Source organism: Eucalyptus grandis, chromosome 9, assembly GCF_016545825.1.
Source record: "Eucalyptus grandis isolate ANBG69807.140 chromosome 9, ASM1654582v1, whole genome shotgun sequence".
Lineage (NCBI taxonomy): Eukaryota > Viridiplantae > Streptophyta > Magnoliopsida > Myrtales > Myrtaceae > Eucalyptus > Eucalyptus grandis.
The window spans coordinates 43,834,612-43,846,942 of record NC_052620.1 but is presented as its reverse complement, the minus strand read 5'-3'; the positions used below and the strand labels follow the sequence as shown (position 1 = coordinate 43,846,942).

Sequence of the window (12,331 nt, the reverse complement as noted above, 5' to 3'; positions counted from 1 at the left end):
ACTTCCAATTCTTTCATTTGTCGTTCTTTTATTGTGGGAAAAAGGAAATGGGAGGACGTAATTTTACAAACAATCCATTTTTTTTTATGGATTAGAAGGTTTTGAAGCAAACAATTAAACACGTAATTATTTTTGAGAAAGATATACGTTATATCTTAACAAGTGATATCCATGAAGTTTATCCTTCAGGTAACAAATGCAGTGTCTCGAGTACATATACTTGTTCGCGCGATCTTTCACTTTTCTTGTATGTCAAATCATCCAAATATACTCACATCAAGCCATAACATGGCTCACCAAATTGAGAAAATTTATTAGTTGGACGAATCCATGCCACTCTCCATTTGATGATTTATTTTTTTGAAATTAATTATCTAGACTGCTTAAATAGATACATCAATAGATAATATTTGCTTAGACATTAATTATTATTAGTAATGAAAATATTTTCTATCAAGCGATACCAATAATCATTTTAAGGAAAATGTTCTTCATATCATTTATTTTTCAGAAATAAATGGAACCCAAGTCACATAAATCATGTGACCAAAAAAAAAATCACATAAATCACCACATCATGTAGATTCCAGTATACCCAATAAAATATTCAATGACCAATTAATAATGTGCATGCGTGAAAAATATTCTATGTTATGATTAGAACATCGAGTAGAAAGTATACGATGCACTTTTCTCCATAGCTTCATTGATCATTAATTAATCCGGAAATCCAATAAATTTGCATAATCCCTAAAGTTTGATATGACTCCCAAATTTCATAGTCATTCCCTTTCAAGGTTCCAATAAAATAATAAATGGATCGATAATCGCAAGACTGGTCCAATGGGTTGAACCACGCAAAGAGACAAAACTAATCGAAAAACGCAATGACACAAAACTGCATAGACCTATCTAATTAGTATCATCTCCATGATACTCGTCCTTTACAAAGAAAAAAGAAACAAAACAAGAATCACAAAAGGCAAATAAGACGCTATCGTTCAATTCATTCATCTTTGACTATTTCACCATCTATCGTTTTCGTCTTTAATATGGCAACCTCAACTAAGACTCTGATTTCGTCACATAGCCGTCACACTTAATCTTTCATGCCGTGATTTTAGGCAATCGATTAATTAGATTGAATATGGACCTCCGTGGACTCGGGACCCCTCAAGTGCCATAACTTTGGCCAAAGGGACACTTAGGGCCTGTTTGTTTGTGTTTCTTTTTTTTTTTTTTTTTGAACACTTTTTCTGTTTTTTTCTTCCTGGGAACAAAAAGGAACAAACGCGTTTGGGTGCGTTTGTTCCTTTTTTTCTCTTTTTGTTCCCAAGAACAAAAAAGAAACAAAATAAGAAACAAGAAATTTGTGTTTCTTATTTCTGAAACAAAATTTAGAAATACTTTTTTTTTTTTATTTTCTTCTTCTTTTTCTTCTTATTTTCTTCTTCTTATTTTCTTTCTTTTTCTTTTGCCGGTCGCCGACCTCGGCCATGGTCGCGACCGGCCGACGAGGGTGGCGGCCTCGCCCGGCCACGGCGAGGCTCGCCGGCCCCGGCGAGGCCGAGCTCGCCCGGCCAAGGCGGCTCGGCCTCGCCGAGCCACCGCCAAGTCGGCGTCGCCCGGCGGTGGCCGGCGAGGCCGACCTCGCATCGGGCTGGGCGAGCTCGATCTCGCCCGATACGGCGAGGCCGAGCTCGCCCAGCGCCTGGCGAGGCTCGGCCTCGCCGGATCTGGGCGAGTCGGCGTCGCCGGGCGGTGGCTCGGCAAGGCCGAGCCTCGCCCGGCTACGGCGAGCCTCGCCGTGGCCGGGCGAGGCTGCCGGCCATGGCCGAGGCCAGCGACCGGCCAAAAGAAGAAAAAACAAAAAAGGAAAAAGAAAAAAGAAAAAAAAAAAAAAAAAAAAGAAAAAGTAGAAAAAATAGAAAAAAATAAAAGAAATAAAAAAATTATACAAATTTACCAAACGTGTTTCTGTTTATTTTTTATTCCCGGAACAAGTTTACCAAACGCGTTTTTTGTTCAAAAATTGTTCCCCTAACAAAACACTTTTTTCTATTTTTGTTCCCGGAACAATTTTTAAACAAATGCAAACAAACGCACTCTTAAGTGCCATAACTTACGAAATATACACTTAAGTGCCAAAATCGGAGTAAAAGGGATCACTTGAGTGCCAATCCGGCAAAAATCCGGCCAAAACACCAACGTGGCATTTTTCCGGCGAGGACGGCAAAACGGCGCCGTTTTGCACGTTGACGTGGCCAAAACGGTGTCGTTTCAAATGACGTGGAAAAATATAAATAAATAATTAATTAAATTAAATTTAAAATTAAATTTAGTTAAAATATTTTAAAAATAATCATTTAAAAAATTAAAAAACTTTAAAAAACTTTAAAAAAATTTTTAAAAATTTTTTTTAAAAAAGGGAACAGGGGAGGCGGCTAAGGGATCGCCCTCGCCGCCGCCACCGCCACTGTGAAGAGCCGGCGACGGCGGGGGAGGGTCGGCCGGGGTCGCGGGCCCGGCCAAGGGCTAGTGACCCCGGCCAACCGGCGGTGAGGGCTCGTGAGCCCTCGCCGCCGGATCTGGCAAGGGCTCGCGGCCCTCGCCGGCCGAGCCGGCGGCGGGGGCTCGCGAGCCTCGTCGCTGGGATTTGGGCGAGGGCCGCGAGCCTCGCCACTGGATCTGGGCGCGCGGCCCTCGCCCGGATCCGACGAGGGTCGGCGGCCCTAGCCCGAGCCAAGGCCGTCGCTCACCGGGCGACCCCGGTGGGCGGCGGCCCTGGCCTGGCCGGCGAGGGCCGCCGACCCTCGCCCTGGGCTCGGGAGAGGGCTTGCGAGCCCTCGCCGCCGGTCGGCCGGCGACGCCGGCCCCGGCCGAGGGCCCGCGACCCCGGCCGACCCTCCCGCTGCAGCCGGCCCTTCCGGCGGCGACGGGGCAGCGGCGGCGTAGCGCCGAGGGCGATCCCTCGGCCCGCCTCCCCATTCCCTTTTTTTTTAAATTTTTTTAAAGTTTTTTTATAGTTTTTAAAATTATTATTTTTTAAAATATTTTAAATAAATTTAATTTTAAAATTATAATTTTAAAATATTTTAACTAAATTTAATTTTAAAATTAATTTAATTAATTTTTTAATTTTCTTTTTACCACGTCCAGCCCAAAACAATGCCGTTTTGGCCACGTCGGCGCGTGCAAAACGGCGTCGTTTTGGGCGCGTTTCGCCGGAAAAACGCCACGTTGGCGTTTTGGCCGGAGTGGCACTTAGGCACTTAAGTGTACCTTTCGTAAGTTATGGCACTTGAAGCGTTCTTTTGCCGACCTCAGTGATGAGAAATCTTAATTTTTCTTTCTTCTTTTCCATTTTCTACAAAGACACAGTCTAAATAGTTTATCCTAGCTAACTATATCACAAGTACTATACTTAATATACGTACCATACCAATAAAAGGGTCTTGCAAACTGCACTCTCTTTTTTTTCCCATTTAATTACTTGATAAGTGTGTTCGGACGATATTTTCAAGGAAATGTAATCATGTTTTACTTCATTCTTTTCCTTTTATCCTTTTATAGGACAGTCGGCTCTTTTGTCTTCATATGCCAGTTTTTTTTTTTTTAAAGCAAATCTTCGTATGCCAACTTCGAAGCGCACTAGTCAACGTCAGGCAAGCATGCCTAGTGGATTTCGTGCTATTTAATAGTTAGATATGCAATAATTTCCAGACATTAGCCGAAGAAAATATATATTTTTGTTTCGTCCTTGCGTGGCACGTGATTTGCCGGCCTCTTCAATATTGATGCATATCCATATCATGCTATTATCTAAAAATTGTTCGGTTGGATCCAATCATTTGCGTTTTGAAAGTAAAAAGAACCATCATAATGTTTCGATAATAAAAAAACCTTCATACTAGCCGACGATCATGGGAAACATTGTAAATTTGATAATATTTCTAGACTGGCAGTGCAGACACGTTTCTGATGCTTCACTCGTCTAAAGTACTATGTTTTTTCAGGTTAGGTGAGCGCCTAGCCGGCACTTGTCCTAAATATTGATTAGACCTATTCCCGGACTAGGGGAGGCGCGTATGGTCCCTAAACATGGAGAGTAATTCGAAAAAGGAAAATGATAGGGACTATCGTCCATACCCTCCATTTTCTGAACATGTATTGCAAACCCTCTTTCTATGGTGGAGAAATAGTGTTACTGGTCTTTCACCATGAGCGTGCATACACTCCTCAAAAAAGGAGCTAGCGGAAGAATTGCATAAGCACATTAAACCATATAGTCACATGATGTTGTTTCTCTGGCCACAAAAGCCGTATGTTCATCGTACCAAGGAAAATAGTTCTCCGTATAAGGTCAGAATTTGGAACGCCAAGGAGAACCAAAAAGAATGGAAAACGAAAAAGAATGGCCGGTGGATCTATCTACAGCGTTCATTTTTGACGACGTTCGTTTGTTCTCTTATTGCACGAGCATGAATGAATCAAGACGCGGGTTTATTTTACGAGCTTATACCGATACACACATGAAATGAAAGCCCACTGACCCATCAACCCCATCTTCTGCGATTCTGTGGAGAGCCTGTCTTGTCTTCTCACGGAGAGAGAGAGAGGGAAGGAGGGAGGGAGGGAGGGAGATGGGTTCTGAAGCATGAGTTAAGCATCATGCAGTGGTCATTCCCTACCCAGCACAGGGTCATATAAACCCTATTTTGAAGCTCGCCAAGATCCTCCACCTCCGAGGCTTTCACATAACGTTCGTGCACACCGACTACAACCACAAGCGCTTGCTTAAGTCCAGAGGCCTGAGCTCTCTCGATGGCTTGCCTAGGTTTCACTTTGAAACCATCCCCGATGGCTTGCCAATGAGTGATTCCGATGAGGATGTCCCTCAGCACATCCCTTCTCTTTGTGATTCCACTTCCAAGAATTGCTTGGCCCCTTTCGTGGACCTCCTCGGGAGGCTCAATGATAAGTCTGTCGATGATACTGAGGTTCCGAAGGTGAGCTGTGTGATAGCGGACGGCCGCATGTCGTTTGCACTTGATGCTGCGGAGAAGCTTGGAGTGCCTGGTGTGCTGTTTTGGACTCTCAGTGCTTGTGGGTCTTTGGTGTATACTCAGTACCATATGCTCCGCGAAAAAGGGCTATTCCCCCTTAAAGGTTAGGGAAGTATAGGATTTTCTTTACTCTGTATTAAGTTTAAAAGCACCCTATCTGTATGACATGAATCATCTTAAAATCCCGGCTGATTGATTGGAGTGTGTCCTTTAAGATTTTGAAAGTTGTTGTGATAACTGTGGTCTCAAACACAATTCCTTCAGCTGGTTTGTTTAGTAAATTGTCATTGTTTATATCCATGTGTTTCGATGCAAATGCAAGTTATCTAACGAATGGATTTCAAGACACCACCATAGACTGGATTCCTGGTATGAAAAACATTCGTTTGCTAGATCTTCCCAACTTCATTAGGACAACTGATGGTATCAACTACATACGACAGATGGAAAGAACACATGATGTCACGCCCCAATCCTCGGGCACGCACCCATCCCTCACATTCGTCGATTAATAGTGACATTCTAGGATGCATCGCCGACCCTATCATTTTAATACGCATGCGAAGGCATATAATAATAATCCCCATACAATAAAGCAATGTGATAGAAAAGTAGGACTCCAAATTTTCACACTTTAAAAGCAACCACACTTATATACATTGCAAATCATGGTGCAAATATATACAAGGCGAATCGTTAAGTCAAGTTCTAAACCACTAGTTCATAAAAACAAATTCTGCAGAAAGGGAATCAACTCCCATCAAAAGAGGATTGTCCTATGACTAACTAGTCCAATAGGATCATTAGTTCTTTAGGCTTCACCTTCTACACTTTGGGCCGCCGATCCTTCACCAACGCCATCTAAGGACCTGAAAATGGTTATTCAATAACTAGTGAGACAACGTCTCAGTAAGTTCTACCCCCTAAAACCCGATTAGGAAGTCAATACACTCTAGAGGTTGCCTAAGCACAACACGAGTCAAAGAACTTATCTTGGCCTCAGTTCCTTCCTGCAAATCGGTATATATATCAAATATATATGATCACATTACATCACATCAATCAAATTGAACTATCGATCAATCGACTTAGTCGATTACATGTCACCATGACCTTTCCCTAGCCGGTACATTCAATATCATCTACTTTCCAAGATGGTATATCTAGTCATCGAGCCCACATGCATTCTCCAGGTTAACGTACTTAGTTATTGAGCCCACGTGTATTCTCCAAGATGGTATATCTAGTCATTGAGTCCACGTGCATTCTCCAGGTTGACATACTTAGTCACCGAGCCCACGTGTATTCTCCAAGATGGTATATCTAGCCATCAAGCCCACGTGCATTCTCTAGGTTGACATACTTAGTCACCGAGCCCACGTGTATTCTCCAAGATGGTATATCTAGTTATCGAGCCCACGTGCATTCTCTAGGTTGACATACTTAGTCACCGAGCCCACATGCCTTCTCCAATATGGTCTGCCTAATCACCGAGCTCACGTGCATTCTCCAAGTTGACATACTTAGTCACTGAGCCCATGTGCCTTCTCCAAGGTGATATATCGAATTGTTGAGCCAACAAATTATGACATCTTTCTTTGAGATGACATCCTTAGCCATCGAGTCGACGTAGTATGGCATTCTTTTTCACATTCTATCATACCTGTTAAAATAGCCGTGTGTGGGTACACGGTTGGCCTTAGCCAAAATATAACAATTTCACTTTTCCTAGGTCCCACCATTTTCAATAGCCCATAACATACTTTTGGCGCTGTAAACCAATGCTTGGTTAATTTCCCATCAATTACCAAAATTGATTAATTTAGGAATAAAATCATAAAATCAGAATTAAATCAATTCATCACGATTTAGCACTCAAATAGATAAACGGACTACACCACGATAATCAGCATACAATTTTGATCGTTGGCTATCCTAGCCTAATTTTCGAAAAATAAATTAATTAACTATATAATTCCAAAAATTATAAATAATTACAATAAATCCAATTTAGGCCCGTAATGCCTAATTGGAAGCCAAGACGAGCCCGGAAAATTACCGAGACTCGTTCAATAAATAATAGGACTTGTCTACTTGCTAAGTACACTAACCATTTGCTTAACATGCATAAATAAGTCTCTAATTTAATTATTCTAATATAATCTATCCACCAAATTGCACTTAATTAAATCTAATCAACTCTTAAGCATCATTAGCATACTAATAAGGGATTAGTGAGCAAAACTCACTTGATTAACGCGGGAGTTGGATCAAACCAAACGGGAACGTCGCGGGGGACATTTTTTCTCCAAAGCAGGCCTAAGCTTCGAGGCCCGGAACACCTCCAAAATGAGCCCGACACCTTGTTAGAAACCCACTAAGTTTCTATTATGTTCTTGCTAAAACAGAAGGGAAACAAGCTTGGTTAGGCTTATGCTTCTGCTTGCTAGACTGCAAAGAGGAAACTGGCAGCTTCAACGGCGAAAACGGGCCGATCGGAGCTCTAGCGAGCAGGTGGTCGGCAACCGGTGGCTCCCGGGGTCAAGGGAGGGATGTGTTGGTGGTTGGAACGGGCAAATGAAGGGTCGGAATTGGGAGAAACTCGAGAAAAACGCTAAACAGTTCATTTGGCAGGGCTCCAAACGGTCCGATGACCGGTAACTTCACGTTGGTGTACCAGACGGTCGATGGCTCCGTTCGAGACGAGGTTGGGCTTGATGGAACAGTCTAGATGTCCTCGTCACGGAGATGGGTGGATCATTTGCTAATTCATCTGGGAAGTCGACTTTTTACTTTGATCTTTGGCAAAAGGTCAGCTGTGAGCAAAAATCGGCAGAAGTGGAAATAGAGGAGGAAAACGGTTCGACGGTGGTCTGGCTGCTCCGACGACTTCCTTGGCTGCTAGTGGTCTTTGAACAACAAGGATGGAGGGAGAGAGAGATGGCTTGGATGGCAAAGAGGGAGAGAGAGAAGGAAGAGACGAGGTTGGAGTTGGAAGGTTAAGGAGATAAGGACTCCGCACTTGCTTATCTTTCACTGCTTTGTCCCCTTGATCCATCCATGGCCATGCACATCTTCCTTGGCTCACAATGAGCCACCAAGGCTCTTTTTAAAACATTGATTTGGTCCAAAATGGCTAGGGGAAGGGGGGGGCATATGAATTTAAAGGGCTTTGGCTTCAATTGGGCATAGTTTCATCTTCAATTCAATCTCATATGACATTTATAAATTCAATTGACATCTCAATGCTCCAATTGATATTTTCCATCACCTATGTGATAAGGCTAGTACGAGCACCTAGAGGGGGGTGAACAAGTGATCAAAGAAATTTTTGCTAATCTTAACAAAATAAATTAACTTCTATGAATAATAAACTGAAGGCATGAAGAACTATAAACATTCACATAGAGTTGCAATTTAAAGTAAAGATAAGGGAAAGAGAATTGAAACACAGTTTATAGTGGTTTGGCTTAGATCAAGCCTACGTCCACTCTCCCACACTGATAGCCTACCGGATGGATTCCACCATGAACCAAAAGAGATTTTACAATCTCACATTCTTGATTCCACAGTGTAGAGACTCTACTACACTTCCTCAAGGTCTCTCAAATATCTAATCTCTCTTTTGAGTACAATTTAAGCTCAACAATTGAAATAACAAAGAATTAAGAGTTTTAGACTTTGAAATTTTTCTTTCACGCATACACTCGAATAACTTGAGCACCTTTCTTATATACTCATTCATGCATTCATAACCGTTGGCACCTTCCAAAGGAGTTCTTCCAATCATCCTGTTTGACAAAATCAATTAGGGAGATCTCAAGTTATTTAAGGAATGTGATGATAGCCCACTAATCCTCCTCACCCATACAATTAGGATCTAGGTTTCCATAAGTAAAACATTCCAAGTATACTTCACCAATCAACGGATCTAAATTACTCGAATTAATTTCAATATGAATAATAGATCTCGAGGTGTTATCTCCAGCCGTGAGATCTTCTTCAACCATGTGAATCAAATCCTTAAAGATGTATTTCATCTGGATAAAACTTCTTCAACGGATAATACTTTTCTTCATCAGTCCGGAAACCGTCAATGAGGGCAGACTTTAAATCTTAAGTCCGGAGGTCTTCGACTTTAACAATAGAGTCTGCAAGTCTTCAGACTAGACTAATGGAAACATTTTGTCAACTTCAAAACAAATCTGGAAGTTTTCTCCAACAATCTCTCCCTTTTTGATGGTGACAAAAATTTCCCGTAAATTTGAATACTTTTAACCTACAAGACAACACTTAAGCAAGCTAGGATATCTCGTAAAAGATAATAAGATTAGGATAAGGATCGTAGCGATTATGCAACCACAAAAAACATGTTAGTCCTGTAAAAACAACTATCCTTACCACAATCATCAACATATCTTAAGTTATTGCAAGCAAACAAAAGATCAAATCAACAGTTCTAATCAGTCAAACCACAACCAGACAAAAGATAAGTCCAAAAATCCAAAAATCCAAAAATCCAAAGCATAAAAACCAAATCAAATCTGCACCAAAGTTCTCCCCCCTTTTGTCAACAACAAAAAGTGGAGTGTAAAGAAAAATACTTTGAAAAAGAGTTGTTGAAAATAGGATCAGAATCATGGTTGTTTTGGAAGACGAACAAGCTCAAATTCTCCCATAGAATCCAATGTCTTCTCAAGCCTTGCAAAAATCTGCTTCAGTGAATAAAAATCTTCACCTTGTATAGTAGACTGAACTTGATTCTTCAGGGCTTGTAACTGATTGTGCAAAGACACTGAAGTGGCCATGAAAGCATTCTTAAGATCCTGTATCTCATAACCCAAAGCATATTGCTGCTTCCTCGCATCCAAAAAGATTTCTAGCAGCCTTGGAAAATCTGTTGTTTGTCCTGTTGCAACATTAGGACCAGCCGAATCAAATCCAGGGGTTTTGAGAATGGATGGAATTTCAGTAGATTGTCCACCATGACTATGAGTAGAGGCTTCTAGATAGTGAGAGGCATACACATCCTCAGGATCCACTGCAAAACGACTCACATTACTAGGAAAGATAGGCGAAGAAATACCTTTCTTTCCAGCAACTCCCCCTATTTGGTTGCCTTCAGGTGGAGTAGGTAAGATTTATTCTTGATCGACTTCGACTTGGTGATGCGCGTCGCCAGCCTCCAATTCCCGCCATCTCGGATGCATTGGACAATGAGACAGCCAAGGTTGGCTCAAAAGAGTCTTCTTGACCCTGGTCTTCTTCTCCTTCTTGTCCTCTCTCTTCTCCTCTTCTCTCTTCTGTTGGAAAAAACTTCCTTGAGTGTTTTGAAGCTGATAAAACGTTTCCATCAGTCTAGTCTGAAGACTTGCAGACTCTTCCATCAAAGTCTGAAGACCTCCGGACTGCCAAACTCAAGACTCAAAGTCTATCCTCATTGACAGTTTCTAGACCGTCGAAGAAGACTTATCCAGAACTGGATGTTTCGTCAAGGATTTGACTTTATCGACTGGAGTAGATCTTCTGGTTGGATATAACATGTCGGAATCCTTTATTATGATCAAGATTGATTTGGGAATCGTGGATTCGTTAATTGGCGAAGTATACTTGAAAGGCTCTACTTATGGAAACCAAGATCCTGATTGTATGTTCCTTAAATAGCTCGAAGATCTTCCTAATTGATTCTGTCCAACGGGTAGATTGGAAGAATTCCTTTGGTAAGTGCCAATGGGTATGATGGTATAAAGGAGTATATAAGGAAGACGTTTCAGTTGTTCAAGTGTATGCGCGATAGAAGAATTCCAAAGTCTGAAGCTCCTTATTCTTAGTCAATTAAACTATTGAGTGAAATCTTGTACGCAAAAAAGAGTATATCATTGAGAGACCTTGAGGAAGTGTAGTAGAATCTCTACACTGTGGATTCAAGGAAGAGCCTAACTGTAACAACTCTTTTGTTCATAGTGAAATTCAGCCAGTGGGCTGTCAGTGCGGAAGAGGGGACGTAGGCTTGGATTAAGCTGAATCACTATAGTCTATGTATTCATATTCTCTTCTCTACACTCTTTTACTTTGATCGTAATTCGTTTTGAGAATTTCCTTTTCATAATCTATTGTTGATTTGCACCGCACATATCTCGCAAAATTGTTTCTGCACCTATTCACCCCCTCTAGGTGCTCATACTAGCTCACAATTGGTATCACAGCCTGTGTACTCGAATTGAAGTGTTTTACTTCAGAGTTAAAGATCCATGGCTAGTATGTTGGCTCCAAGACTGGTTGAAGGGCAAAGCAATACCAGACCGCCTTACTTTGATGGAAATAATTACAACATATGAAAAAACAAGATGAAGGCATTCCTAAGATCAAAGGATCCTCTGGAATGGGACGTGGTAGACAAAGGAATCATTCCTAAAGCTGCACCTATCTCAGAAAGAGGAAAAGAAGCTGTTGAGTCTAGAGAAATGACTCAAGAAGAGATAACCAAGAGACAAGCTCTTGATGCAAAAGCGATTTATTCTTTATATTATGCATTATCACCTACTGAATATAACAGAATATCTTCTTGTGTTATAGCTAAAGAAGTCTGGGATAGATTACACATCACCTATGAAGGAACTGACCGAGTGAAAGAAACTAGAATCAACATTCTGCTTGGACAATACGAAGCATTCAAAATGAAAACAGGAGAATCTATCACTGACATGTTTAGTCGTTTACGAGAGATAGTGAATGGTCTTGAAAATCAAGGTCAACCAATTTCTGATCTCATGAAAGTAAACAAGTTACTACATTGACTCTTAAAGGATTGGAAAAAGAATCAATGAAGATGAAGATCCTAAAAGTAAGAAATCCATTGCATTAAAATCTAATAATGATTCTGATGTCACAGATTCTGAAGACGATATGGATGATGAAGAGCTTGCTCTCATGATAAGAAGATTCAAAGCTAAACGAAAGGGAAGAAGATTCAATCCAAAGAAACAGAGCTTTCAAAAGCAACAGAGTAAGTCCGTTGAGGATGATGAATCCAATAGAGATATAGTCTATTTTGAATGTAAGAAAAAGGACACATCGACCCAACTGTCTCCTTCGAGGAAAAAGAAAGGAAAAACTAAAAAGTATCGAAAGGCACTCAAAGCAGAAACTTGGAGTGATACGAATGTGAAGAAAGTGATGATGATTATGCCAACATTTGTCTCATGGCACAATCGGACTCGAGTCCGAAACAGACTCATTCAGACAAAGTGAAATCGAGATAAGTA

The 12,331-nt window shown here is 41.3% G+C and overlaps 1 protein-coding gene and 1 pseudogene across 1 annotated transcript; one reads left to right on the top strand and one right to left on the bottom strand.

Moving 5' to 3' along the window:
• The first annotated feature begins 4,101 nt into the window (after nucleotides 1–4,101).
• On the top strand, nucleotides 4,102–5,174 carry LOC108953957 (UDP-glycosyltransferase 85A5-like). The gene is made up of 2 exons (XM_018866258.1): nucleotides 4,102–4,167; nucleotides 4,701–5,174. Exons 1-2 carry the CDS (start codon nucleotides 4,102–4,104, stop codon nucleotides 5,172–5,174), a joined length of 540 nt encoding a protein of 179 aa, XP_018721803.1.
• A 4,529-nt stretch (nucleotides 5,175–9,703) lies between these two features.
• The window catches only part of LOC108956584, a 47,164-nt pseudogene continuing 44,536 nt past the window's right edge, over nucleotides 9,704–12,331 (bottom strand).

Coding starts and splice junctions, on each gene's coding strand:
- LOC108953957 (XM_018866258.1), top strand. CDS start 4,102: ATGGAGAGTAATTCGAAAAAGGAAAATGATAGGGACTATCGTCCATAC. Junction 4,168..4,700: donor ACCCTCCATTTTCTGAACAT/GTATTGCAAACC, acceptor TACCCAGCACAG/GGTCATATAAACCCTATTTT.